This window comes from Myotis lucifugus, unplaced genomic scaffold, assembly GCF_000147115.1.
Source record: "Myotis lucifugus unplaced genomic scaffold, Myoluc2.0 scaffold_63, whole genome shotgun sequence".
Taxonomy (NCBI): Eukaryota; Metazoa; Chordata; class Mammalia; order Chiroptera; family Vespertilionidae; genus Myotis; species Myotis lucifugus.
Window position 1 is genome coordinate 5,329,404 of NW_005871111.1, and position 14,349 is coordinate 5,343,752.

At 35.2% G+C, this 14,349-nt stretch overlaps 1 protein-coding gene across 10 annotated transcripts in view; it reads left to right on the forward strand.

The window, feature by feature from the left end:
• The window catches only part of MIER1 (MIER1 transcriptional regulator), a 61,496-nt gene that overhangs the window by 6,205 nt on the left and 40,942 nt on the right, over positions 1 to 14,349 (forward strand). For 6 of the 10 annotated variants that reach the window (XM_006089804.3, XM_014456769.2, XM_006089806.3 and 3 more), the window contains one exon: positions 9,090 to 9,114. In XM_006089804.3, the coding sequence (XP_006089866.2) occupies positions 9,090 to 9,114 (25 nt within the window). Of the gene's footprint in view, positions 1 to 9,089; positions 9,115 to 9,180; positions 9,285 to 14,349 lie in introns of all 10 variants that reach the window. The other 4 variants (XM_006089803.3, XM_023754683.1, XM_014456768.2 and 1 more) reach the window with 2 other exon arrangements.

The window sequence follows — 14,349 nt, forward strand, 5'->3', positions numbered from 1 at the left end:
CCGCCCTCCTCCTCCCCCGCCGCCCCGCTCATCCCAAACCGGGTCTGGTAGTTTGAATTTAGTATAGGACCTGGGGGTTTAAATTTTTGCTTCCGATTTAAACTATAAACATTCAGGGTTTTTGTTTTTTTTTTTAAAAAAAACTTTTTTTCTTACCCTCGGGAGAATTTTGTTAGGTACCTTTCAGTTCAAGAGGGGATATATTTAGATTTTCGTTTGCGTAGAGCCACTCGCAGTGATCAGTGGGGCATTTATTTCTCTTGTGGGAATTGCCGTTTACACGGTCTCAGGGGCACCCAGAAACAGATTCAGGAAGTAGGTCATTCTTCCTACCCCCGGCCCCCAGTTTTTGTCGGTCTGACTTGCTAAATGAAATCAATGGTGAGTATTTTCATCAAAACCAGGTCCCCTTTTTAAACCTTGGGCTACAGAAACATGGTTACGTTATGGAAGTACTTACTTGGAGGCCTTTCCATGTACCTGTTGAGGTGGGGGGACATAAAGGTGAACTGTCGTCTGGAGCGGCTCTTGGGGTGCTCCTTCTGCTCGCCTTAGGGAAACGGGCTTTATGTTTATGCTGTTAAAGGAGGAGGAGAGTTTGCTGTAGCAGGAGTGTTTGCTGCCAATATTCTTTTGAAAACACTTAATATTTCTGTTTTAAAACTAAATTTAGTCTTAGATTATTTCCATTTCTTTGCTCTTTGTGGTTAAAGAGTTGCATTTTAATTTCCCATGAATTGGAGAAAACATAGTACTTTGTATTTTACTTAAATGTGACTGGATTTATTCCGCTTAGCTGAAAGAATTTCAGTCCTGGTGAGTCTTAAGTGTTGTTTTTTTCCCCTTCATATGTAAGGGGGGGGGGTTGTAGGTAGCTGGCTTTACATATATTTTATCAAATAGCCTTTAGCAGATCACCCTTTCAGTGAATATCCACTGGATAAGCAGCAGTGTGCTTGCTGTCTGTCATAGGTGTTGTGGGTTCTTCCCTAGTGGTACAGCTCACAGTGGTTTGAGCTTTAAGGTCTGTTGTCATATTTTAAAGCAGGACATTATTGAAGGAAAGTAGCTTAGTATATGAAAATATGGTGAAATTTAAGTTTAAAACACCTCACCCAGAAATTATAACTGCCCAGCATACTGAAAACTTAATATGTAAATGAAAGTATATTAACATTTTATTTCTCATTTTAGAAATTAAAGATGTTTGCAGTAATATAAGAGGAAAAGAAATGCGTTTTGAATTACCAATAATTTTCTAATATGTTCAAGTGTATTCTTTTCATTTTCTTAAAAATTGCATCATTTGGACACTGGAACTCTCATTCTGTAGGAACACTTGTGTGGTCCAATTTCAAGAAGAAAAACCCTGAATTTTGTTTTCAGCACATTTATTTAGTGACCTGGTATCTTTAAAAAAATCCTCTTTTATATTCTTCAATTACTTGTAGGTGATTTTCTTTACAGTGAATTTGGAAGAAGAGTGAAGTAAACTTCACTGTGTCCTACAAAAAAATCTAAAACAGGTGTAGAGATGGAAAAATAATTTTCTGATTTCAACATTTTAATAAGGATGACTTTAGAAACTGGTTATTTAAAAAATTTTGATGGAGAAATGCTTGTTTTTTACTTGATTTTATGTGCGCTTTCTGGAGATTCATTCTTTATGATACATGTGGTAAATAATTCAAATGCTGGCTATTATACCTTTGATTAAGTAGACCTAAGGATTGAAGCTAACTGGCGAAAGAACAGTAAGTGCAAAGCAATAATATGCATCTATTCAATAAATCTGAGGGGGAAACAGGTTATTGAAGAAGCATGTCTCCAGAGAAAATATAGGTATTATGCTTCTGTGGGTTTTTTTTGTTGTTATTTCCTACATAGAAGAATAACCCTGGCCTTGTTCTCCCCCCCCCCCCCAAAGTATTTAATTCTTGAATACAAATTACTTTAGATGTAAATAGAATATACCAATTTTTCATACTTGGTCTGGTCATCTCAATCCATAATAGGAAGTAAGTAATGATTCTTCAAATTGTGATAACACTAATAACATTTAATATGCTTCAAAGAAATGACATATGCTCCTTTTTAAAAATACTTTTTGGTAATATTTCTCATTGTTTATTATCCCTTAAAGTTATTTATCCACCTTCTAAAAGAAGGCTAGTTGATCCTTTGGGTTTTATAAGGAACGTGGTGTAGGTACCTTTGGGAAGGAACAATTTGTCTTTTATTTCAGTGTTTGTAAACACAAGGGACTTTTTCTCAAGGAAAAAAAAAGCCCCAGTATAACACAAGTCCTATCATTTCACCTAGTCCATATTGCTGTTATATAAATAAAGAAAAGAAAATTTAATGGGCTTGCTTTTCTGTGTTAGTCTTAAGTATTCTGCTATTTCAAAAAATGGTACATAATCTGTTTATTCGCTATCACATCTATTCATTTCTTTTAAAAACATACTCCTTAGCATTTTTTTAAGTATATTTGGATTTTGTTTTCTAAGGAAATGTGATCATCTTGCTATTCTTGATAGTATTAATTTCTACTCTAGACAAAACTTGTTTCACTATAATGAATTTAAGTCTTAAATTTCTATACTGGTAATGTTTTTTTTTTATTTTTTTTAGTATTTATACTTTAGAGCTAGTAAGGATTTATCAAATGTAATCAAGAACACCAATGCATGAGATTACTTAAAATTACTTAAAATTAAGCTACTTAAAAGCTTAATTCAGAAGAAGTAATAGGTAAAGTGCTTGATGAGGTAGGAAAGGTTGGTGGGGAGTATATACTAGTAGAAGTGAATTCGTCTTAGAGAATTCTTGCGAGACTAATCAGTTTCCCAAATAATTTGGAAATAACACATTGCCATTGAAACTTCAGCATGTCTTTATGAAAAGTAATTAGCTACATAGAAATTTCTTGCTTTTGAAGTTCAGATTGAGTCCCTTGTACGTTTCAAAAGATTAGCAAATGGTTTCAAAATTCACTGCAGTGATTAAACTGTTCAAGTAACACTCTTGGCTTGGAACGCATTCTGTTCTACTTATTCTGTGGCTTAGAAGAATGACTTACAATTATGCTTACTAGTATGTAGATGTGAACTAATAGCACCCCCAGAAAGCTTTTTGCAAATTGAGATCCTCTTTTCCCAATAGTCATAGATTAAAAATAAATTTAGAAGAGTCTGTCAAACATATCCCATCCATTTAGCTAAGCATTCCTTAGTAGTTTGTCTCCTGAGAAATCATAATAAAAGTAAAAAACTTTGATCTCAAAGGAATTTGAACTAAACTAGAAGAAATTTAAATCTTCGAGAAAATGAAACTAAGCAGAGTTTATGTAATTTGTCCTGGGTCCTGCAGTTAGTCTGTGGCACAATTAATACTGGAACCTAGACTTTTGAATTCCTAATGCTCAATATAGCAATTCATCCTTTAAATTATTACTACTATAGTAAATTTGCTAATTTTTACTCCAAGACTTAATCTTTTTATGCTCTAGAATTCCTCAGGGTAACAGCAAAGTTAAGTGATTAATTTTGTATGGAGGAAGAGGTTATGGTGAGCCCTTGCCTTGGCATGGTCCCTCCTGCCTTTCCCACTACGGAGTTGGGTCCTTAGCTCCTTCCTGGCTTCTATTCTCATACTCACCTGTGTGAGAATCTCTGAGACCAGATGAAGATAGTCATGAACATTGTAGTCTTGGACAGAGGTTGTGTTTAAACTGGGAAATTTAGTATCTGCATTACCAAGTAGGGGACGATAACACTTAAAGAAATGGCAGTGGAATTGGTTTGAGGGGAAAATTTAATTCAGATAGTTAGTTATACTCATTGAAAATTGATTTTGATTGCTTGGAATTGAAGAATATAAAGATTCTTTCATGTTTTTACTACCTTATTTTTTTATTTTTAAATAATGGCAATATTCTACTTAATTGATTTTTTTTTACTCTTCCAATTTATAGTTTTCTAGTGGATGGGATATTTCTCACTGTGTTCTAAAAAAATATAAAAACATTTGAACACATCTGAGGCATTGAATATTTATTACAACTCTTAACAGTTTGATTGGCTAAATTGTATACTGTATGGGTCAAAGTATGAAAATTGCTATAAAAGTTAAGAGTTCATTTTTAAAATTAGCCTACTCATAATGTGTATGTGTCTGTCTGTCTGGTGTTAATATTTTCTATCTCAAACTATTATGTATGTACCTAAAAGAAAACTAGGTTATTTTTCAAAATTATGTTAGTAGACTTGTTAAAGAAAAAAATGGTGAGTACTAGGTCTTTTAAACAAAGGGTAAAGTAAGAAAATGAAAATCTCATAATTTCAGGAGACAATCTCCATTGATTTTCTTTTTAAGAAACAAGGAGTAATGTTTGTAAGTAGTTAGCAAAATGATGTGTAAAATGAAAAAACCTTCTCTCCCCAACCCATTCCCTTGTGGTAACTGTTGTTAACAGAGTCTTGTGCATCCTTTTGGGGGAAAAAGATTTTTATGTATATTCTAGCCCAATTTACCCCCTCTACACCTCTCTGTCTTTCTCTCTCTCTCTCTCTCTCTCTCTCTCTCTCTCTCTCTCTCTCTCTCTGTATGTATTTTTTCTTTCTCAATACGACCAGATCTGTGCCACTCATTTTTTTAATGGACTAATAGTGTTCCATTGCTTGGAAGAACTCTATTTCCATTTCTAGCTAATTGTGAACTTTTAAATTTCTCCCCAACTTTTTGCTGTGAACAATTTTGTGGTGATGAACATTATACATCTTGTTGTTCTTTATTAGGCATATCAGTAGGGTAAGTTCATTTTGGCAAAACGATCTCCAGAGCAGGTAAACCAACTCATATTTTTACCAATAGTGTATGAGTGCACTTAAGACATTTTAATCCCCAAGGTAAAATCTTGACTTCTTACATTTTATAGTTTGAACTTTTTCTAAAAATAGATATTGTTACAAGTGAGTACCTATATAGGTTTAGTTTTATTTTCCCCATGTCCAGTTTAGTGTGATCATTACTGCAGTTTTCCTGGAGGATATTGTTAGATACATCACTTCCTAAGGAGACATAGATAATAGTCACATGACAAATGAAAGACTTGCAGTCACATTTAAACCTTTTTTGAACAGATGAAAACCATTTTATTTATTTTTTTTAATATATTTTATTGATTTTCCACAGAGAGGAAGGGAGAGAGATAGAGAGTTAGAAACATCGATGAGAGAGAAACATCGATCAGCTGCCTCCTGCACATCTCCTACTGGGGATGTGCCCGAAACCAAGGTATCTCCCTGGGTTTGCTGATACATGAAATGAGGTAGGTGGGGAAGGTATGCTCTATCCACTGAGCCAAACCGGTTTTGGCTGGAAACCATTTTAAAAAGAAAAAGAAAATAAGGGTAAGGAAAAAAAGGAAATGAAGAGAAATTTTTTTTACGTAGTTGTTTGCCTAGGAGAGGTATAAAGGAATCAGACTCTAGGCTTTAGTTCCACCTTTTTCACTTACCAAGGAACCTTAATCAAGTCACTTTATCTCCCTGGGTTTGCTGATACATGAAATGAGGTAGGTGGGGAAGGTATTATTGCCAGGTTTATGGTTATGATCATGTAACTATGCATTTGAAAAAATGTAGTACTATATAAATGTAAACTAGTTTTGCTGTTTTAAATAGGTAAATAAACAAATGCCCTCATTCCATACTGAAATACCCTGTATTATAATATTAAACTCATATTTTGAAACATAATAATTTTATTTGTAGGTTGGGCAGAAGTAATGTTTACAGTATAAACTGTTTTCAAATTCTAGTATTTCAGAAGCTCCTCTTTTTGTTTGTTTAATCAGTCATAGTTTATTTCATTTTAAATTAAATTCATTGGGGTGATATTGGTTAATGATCATCTTTTATTTAATTGGATATAATTACTTTAAAGAAACTAATGTTATTCCCACCCTCCTCAAACCAATACAATGGAATTTTATTTTGAATATAGAAGAATAAAATATGTATAGGCAAACCATCCCTCCTTTCCCTCTCCCTATCCTAATCTAGATATACCATTAGTCAAATTATGGTTTTTGAAACATTCCAGTATTTCTGATATAATATGATCATTAATGCTATCTTTCAACACTGTGTATTCTATTTTATGCCAGCTATATTCACAAATGCTACCAGTCCTTGAGATATTTGGTATTTTTATTTTACTTTATTTTATTGTTAATCCTCACCTAAGGATAGTTTCCATTGATTTTTAGAGAGAGTGGAGGGGGAGAGACAGAAACATTGATGTGAGAGAGACACATTGATTGGTTGCCTCCCGCAAGAGAATAGAGCCTGCAACTAAGGTATATGCCCTTGACCAGAATCAGACCTGTGACCCTTCAGTTTTTGGGCCGACAATGTCCACTGAGCCAAACCAAGTAGGGCGAATAACTTATTTTTAATCAGAAAGCCTTTTTTATCAAACTGTTAGATGGAATAATTATTGGAGCGTTCAAAAACGACAAAGCTCAAAGGACCATTTCTTTTAAGCTCCTAATTTGAAAGAAATACTGGTTTTTCTTCTTTATGCCATGCAAACTTGTTTCAAAAGTTTACTAAAAAGGGAAAACAGCATTGTAAGGCTATTATGTGGATAGTGTATCTGAAACCAGATGAAGATTGTCATGAACATTGTAGTCTTGGACAGAGGTTGTGCTTAAACTTGGGAAATTACATGAAATAAACTGATTAATTTTTGAAAATATTGATATGCTGTACAATAATTTGTATCGTGGTTAAATTCATTTTCAGCCAGAAATGTGTAGCTTTGCCTGAAAGATGTTAAGCAAATGAGAAACCCTTTGGTTACACTAGAGGCCCAATGCACGAAATTCGTGCAAGGGGCTTGGCCCTTGCAGCTGTGGCAGCTGCCTCAGCCCTCGCAGCCCCAGCTTCATCCGAAAGGTTTGTCCAGAAGGACATCCAGAAGGATGTCTGGTCTAATTAGCATATTATGCTTTTATTATTATAGATTATTGTGTTGTCTCACCCTACTCTTCTGCTTCCCATTGAGGAACTGAATGAAAAAGTGGTGCCCAGCTGGTGTGCCTCATTGATTGAGCATTGACCCATCAACCAGGAAGTCACAGGTTCAATTCCAGTCAGGGTACATGCTGGGGTTGCAGGCTTGATTGATTCCCCTGTAGGGGGCATGCAAGAGGCAGCTGATTGATGATTCTCTCTCATCGTTGATGTTTCTATCTCTCCCTCCCCCTACCTCTTTCTGAAATGAATTAAAAAATATTTTTTAAAAGTAGCACTTGTTTGATTGTTGTGGCAGAGTAACTTGAAAATATACATTACTAGTCTTTTTATCAGTCTTTTGTTAGAATAAAACAGTGCTATAGGCAAGAACCATTCCCTTTTAAGAATTAAAAGAAGAAAATAGGACCCTTGAAAAAGTGTGCCTTAAGAGAATTAAGTCATCATGTGGAATTTGGAGCACGTATATACTTACTACAGTAGCATAATGTGGACAGTTTTCAAAATGGAGTTTTAACACCTTATAAAAATTTGTCTTAGATACCTAGCTTTGGAAGTATTGGGCACATTCCTCATTTCTATTTTGTTCTTGCCCCTCTGCACCATTACTTAGGAGAAAGAAGGAAAATACTAGAATATCCCCTAGCTCTTTCTAGTGCTTTTGGCCTTCCAGTGTCTCTTATTTCTGTTGGGCATAAAATAGATAGCTCTGAATGAATGGACAAAGTTTTAGTCATAAAGTTGGTCATTTGAAGCATCTTTTGAGTTTCTTATTGAATTTATCTTATAGGAGTTTGTTTGTAAATGACTTGATTATAATTTAATTAAGATAAAATAGCCACAAACTCATGTGATGATATTAATAAAACAAGTTGCTAACAATTTTATCTTTAAGTTTTCCAGATGTATGTTGTTAAATTTATGAGAGGTGAAATGTTACAGTAGAAGGAGCATTATAATTTGGAGTCTTTGTGGTCTTCTATCAGATAACCTAACTTCTCTAGAGCATGAAAGGCTGCTTATTTTGTGATAATTTACAAGTATGTTGTTTGTTAGTGAAGTTAACCTAATGTACTGTTTGGTGCTTAAGTAACATTTTAATTTTTCCTTCTGCTTGCTTGCAATATAATTTTTAGTTAAAATGATGTCTTAAATTGTTTCCATCTCCATTCTCACACACATTTAAAAATATGTATTTTTATCCCTAACTGGTTTGGCTCAGTGGATAGAGCATCGGCCTGCGGACTGAAGAGTCCCAGGTTCGATTCCGTTCAAGGGCATGTACCTTGGTTGCGGGCACATCCCTAGTAGGGGGTGTGCAGGAGGCAGCTGATCAATGTTTCTCTCTCATTGATGTTTCTAACTCTATCCCTCTCCCTTCCTCTCTGTAAAAAATCAATAAAATATTTTTTAAAAAAATATATACACACACACACACACACACACATACATATATATTTATTTAGAGAGAGAGAGGAAAGGAGAGGAACATCGATCGACTGCCTCCTGCATGCCTCTTACCGGGGATAGAGCCTACAACCAGTCATGTGCTTTGTTGGGGACTCAGCTGGCAATCTTTTGGTGCAATGGATAACATCCAACCAACTGAGCCACGCTGGTCTAGGCTCACACACATGTTAAGCCAGAGATCAGCTTGATAGCAAACCTTGTGCATAGTTTTCCTGTATTGATAGGAGGGAATATTTCAGAAAATTTCAAAATCTAAATCATATCTTTTAAATTACATGTTATGACACCCATATTTGCTTTTAAAATTTGAATCAATTCCAAATTACTGTCTTTGTTTCTAGATTCGGGAATGTTTTCCAATTTTCCTATATGTTTAAATAAATATAATGTCAGAAAGGATTATACGGGAAGTTTTATTTTGTCCTAGACAACTCAGACATTAACGATTATGGTAGTTTTTGGTGTGTTACTAGTTGTAGTTGTTGAATAATTCCTGTTGTAACATTGGTAAGGATTACTACACAAAAATGCTAATTTTTCTTCTTTTTTCCTCCCCCCACCCCCACCCCCCCTTAGCCATCTGTTGAGTCTTCAAGTCCAGGTAAGTATTTTCTATACTTTTTATAATCTCTATTTGACTAATATTTATCCTATTCGTTGCATAAAGGCTAGAGGAGTTAGACTATCATCTGACTTGCTTTTCTTCTGAATGCTTCTTTTCTTTGGGGAAAAAGAAATGGATGAAATATTTGACTGCCCATGAAAGTACAGGTGAGGCTGCTGTGAGTTCAAACTCGTGACTGTTTATGGGTTCGTTCTCTCTCTCTCTCTCTCTCTCTCATGAATTTCCACATATATTTCTTAATAGTTTTTAATTGCTATTTGGCTTGAAGTATAAATATATATTATGTGTACTTTTAAAGAAGGAATTACTAACAACTTAGAAATATTAGCTTGTATAGGAAATTAAAAGTATTTTGGGAGAAAAATTGTTAAAACATTTAGTGAAGGAAGGAGAAATAAAATAAGAAAAACATTCAACAAATGAATATTTAATGTAAATTAAAGAAGTTTTTTTATATTTGAATAGGAACAGTTTTTATCTTCTGAACACATATCTTTGGGTTTTTGTATTCTTTAAATACAATACAGATTCATTTTTTTTCCTAACTTAGATGTTATGATCTTTGGACTAAATCTGGCCACAAATAAATGTGTTTTTATTTGGCCAGTGTAGTGATCTTTAAAAATTTGAAAATTTTATATAAAAATCTGTATTTAGGCTTCTCTTGATCAGTTAGAGGTTCCAGCTCCATTGGGTACAGCATTTCTTTGTGGCAACAGTTGGTTGGAACTGAATAGCAGTCAGCAAAGAGTTTGGTACCAACCAGTTTTTCTGACTAGTGTCCATGGACTTTACCAAGAAATTGGATTAAGGGACAGCGTAATGTAGCTAAAAAAGAGAGAAAGGGAGCACTCTAAGGCATTGTAATACTTCATTTGAAAACTTCTCATGTTGAATATTTAGTTATGATGTATTACTAAAATTTTCAGATTATTGAAGCAGTCACTACTCTGTGTTAAATTTTAGAAAGTAAATTTGTAAAAATGCTTAACATCATAATAGGCTCCCTTTTTTTTTTTTTTTAACGGATCAAGGTTCTTTTCATGAACACATATCATTGTACTCCATGTAGTATAAGGCATCAAGTAGGGTGGTTGGACGAGAATACCTCCAAATTCCTTCTAAAAGACAAGTGTGCGTTTAAATTGACAGTTGATTTTATCATATTTATTTCAACTTCATGGTTTATAAATATGTTCTGGATAGTTAAGGTTGGAAGTAGTCTGACCTCAGATAAATACTAGATTATCATATCCTTCATAGGACATAGAATCTTTCCTAATTTCTTTTTCTTGCAAACAGAATCATTTTCATTGAAAAAAAAAATAGGTTCTAGTTGGTTTTTGTTAATGTTGTGATATTGCAAATAAACTGAGTTTTATATATTTTTCCATGAAATTTTGAGACATGCATCAGGTAATACATAGGTATAAAAATAATTTCTCCAAAAATGATATTAATGAATGACTTGAGTTTCCATTGCATTTGAATCAGTCTAGGCTGCATTGGAAGAATAGTGCTTGGAAAATATAAATGTCTTTGATGTCCCTTACTGCCTGCTGAATGCTTATACAAACAGATTGAATCTTTAGTGTTTGTTGTTTTTAAATTGATTTTATACTAAGATCTTTTAAGATAGATAGTGTTTCTAATATCAGGCTTCTGCCCAAGAGAATATTGATTGTTTTTGTAAGTAATACTAATTATGTAAGTTGGAAGAAATTAGGAATAGAGGCTTCATGTAAAAAAATATTTGGTCCACTGGTGAAAGGCTGTGTCCTTTGTAACATCTGCACTTTGGAATTCATTATAGTAATAACAGTCACATGGCCCAGGTTAGGTGGTTTGTCTATAGATGCCACCAGTATAAACCAATGTGGAGGTATAAGACAAGGTTTAACCTATAAGACTAGTAGCCATTAGAGGTAGGGATTTAGGGAGGGGAGGAAATAAAATAATGTAATGAGTGCACATCCTATATAATAAAAGAGTAATAGGCAAATCGACCAAAAGACGGAATGACCAGTTGGCAGGGGGTGGGACTGGCGAGCAGATGGCGCCAGGCCAGCCAAGGCTCGTGCCAGTGGGCAGAGGGAGGGGACAGCGATGGGGGGGAGGGGGATGGTGGCGACCAGCAGCAGCAGAGGGGCAATGGGGGGGGGGGGGCAGGTCCGGCTACTCGCTGGCCTGGGCCGTCCCCTGATCGCCCAGTTGCCTCCCGCAGAGGGAGGCCAGACTGAGGCTCAGTTGGACATTCCTGAGGGCTCCCGGACTATTAGAGGGCACAGGCTAGGTTGAGGGACTGCTCCCCGCCCCACCACCACTGAGTGCACGAATATTTGTGCACTGGCCTCTAGTGATATAGTATGAGCAGAATTTATCTTTTGAATGGTTGAAATAATGTAGGATACCTTTTAGTAATTTTGCAATAGGATACAAAAAGTGCTGATACTGGCTTAATTCTAAAACATAATATTTATTTTCACAGTACATCAGACTCCCTACCTGTAATAATTTATTTTTAAGATCTTTTTTTCCCCCTAGGAGACAGCCTAACAATGGGCCTTAGTAATTAACAAAAAGGAATAGGGTGATTATTTGGTCCCAAAGAACAAGGTAAAAAGAAGTCATAAAATAAAGAAGTCATATGAAGGCAAGAAAAAATTAGAAGTTTATAAAAAACAGTTACAGTGTATATGTAGGGAAAAGAATTAGAGTGAGAAGAGAGAAAAGGTTCACCTAAGGTATTTCTTGTAGGGAGGGGGAAGTGACAAAACTTTAAATGTAATTGGCCTTGAATATAATGACAAAAAGTGAGGGGCTTCAGGTAAATCATATGATACTCATGTGAGCTTGATTTTTTGTTGTTGTTGTTGGTAAAGGAAGGTAAGTAGTCAGGAATTAAACATAGTTATTTTGACAATATTTGCGTCTAATAGGAATTATATTATGACTAGAGGCCCGGTGCACAAAATTCGTGCATTCAGGTGGGGCAAGGGGGGAAACAGGGAATCCTTCAACCCAGATTGCGAGAGGGCACAAGCTAGGCCGAGGGACCCCACCGGTGCACGATCGGGACCGGGAAGGGATGCAGGAGGTTGGCCAGCCAGGGAGGGACCATGGGAGGGCTCCAGGGCATGTCCGGCCCATCTCGCTTAGTCTGATTGGCTGGACCCCAGCAGCAAGCTAACCTATCAGTGGTAGCATCTGCCCCCCTGATGGTCAGTGCACGTCATAGCAAGTGGTTGAGTAGCCTTAGCATATCATTAGCATATTATGCTTTGATTGGTTGAATGGACAACCGGACACTTAGCATATTAGGCTTTTATTATATAGGATTAGTATAATAGTATACAAAAGGGTTGTGTGAGGGTTTTTTAATTATCTTTCTGCATATAAGAGAGAAGAAAAGTAGAGTATCATTTGTAGGAATACATAATTGTTAACAAAGTCTCCTAGGAGATTGATTGCTAGGTGAACTGAAAAGTTTTGGGAGCATTTTCCATTAAAGATTCAGAAAGAAGGGATAAGGATTGAAACAGCAAAAACTACAACTAAATTAGTGGTTTTTAAACTGTGCAAGTCCCTCAACCAGTACTAAAATGCCCTAATTATGCCATGTTTTTCTTAATTTTCCAAAAGAAGTTATGATAATAAGCTTTTCTAAATGTTTTATTTTGTAAATCATTCTAAAACTTTGATAATTTGTTAACTCTTTTGTGCTGTACTATAGGATGAGACCTGATTTAGCAATTACATATCTAGTTATTTTATGTTTAATATCAGTATTTTATTATGTTCCTCAGAGTGTCCCATGACTTCTAAGTATTTTGCTTTCTAACCTGGCTTGCTATTCACTCATTATAGTAAACAGAGGCTCTTTTCAAGTATTCTCTGAGGCAGGATACCTACTGTTTCTGAGGCTGTGCCTTACGGGAGGCTTGGAGTGCAGTAAAAGCACAGGCTTTGGAATTAGCAGGCCCAGGATTCAAATTCCATCCTTGCCACATACTGGCTCTAAGAGTTTAAACAAGCTACATAACTCTGAACCTCAGGTTTTTCTTTTTGTTCTTCTTAGGATTGTTTGCTTAAATGAAATGATGTATATGAAGTGCTTGAGCATAGTATTTGGTACATAGTAAGCACTCCAAAAATATTTCTTATTCTAGAAAGTGTAGGAGGTGACAAGAACCCTGAGCCTTCTGTATTTCCTTATCCCTAATAGCAGGGGTCCTCAAACTACGGCCTGCGGGCCACATGCAAATACAAATACTGTATTTCTTCCCGTTTTGTTTTTTTACTTCAAAATAAGATATGTGCAGTGTGCATAGGAATTTGTTCATAGTTTTTTTTTAAACTATAGTCCGGCCCTCCAACGGTCTGAGGGACAGTGAACTGGCCCCCTGTTTAAAAAGTTTGAGGACCCCTGCAATAGTCTGTATTTAAACAAATCAGCATCTGTATCACTTTGTTTTACTTATTGGTTCTTTTACTGGAGTAAAAAGGAGAAGTAGATGCATCTGTTAATACAACTTTTAACAGTTTAAAATTAAATTGATTATTTTAATGTTAAATAACTCATTTGTTCATTAGTAAACAATGCTTTTGCAAACTTAAGTCCATGTTTAACAATAGCCAAATGGGATAGTTTACAGAATATGTATGCCCTAGCATTTGCAATTCAGTATTATAAGGCTTGACCTATTGAGTACAGCAGTGTTCTCCAACTACTAGGCTAAAAATAGATTAGCTTACACATCAGTTACCTACTAGCTAGGCTATTTTTAATGCCTTTCATAAGAGTTTTGTATGCAATTTTAGTACATTTTGCTTCTATAGTTTATCTTTGAGTTATTTCATATAAAAATCATCCAAGTAAGTTAAGGGCAATTAGCTATATACTGGAATAAATTTTCATGAAAGTGCTAATAGAAGAGTAATATTTGAGTGCAGCTTTGTTTTCATTAGACTATATGTTAAGATGACTATATATTTCACATGAATATATACTCTCAGGGGCCATAAGGGTTCATACTCATCGAGTCTATTAAATATTGATCAAATGATTAAGAATTGTGATTCTTATTTTGTAGTTGTACCTGTGTATAGAGATGAGAAAGGCAAAAAATAATCCCTTCGAGGAGGTTTGCAGGGAGATATGAGTAATGGCAAGAATATCAGAAAACAATAAATAATATTTTCTGTGCATAG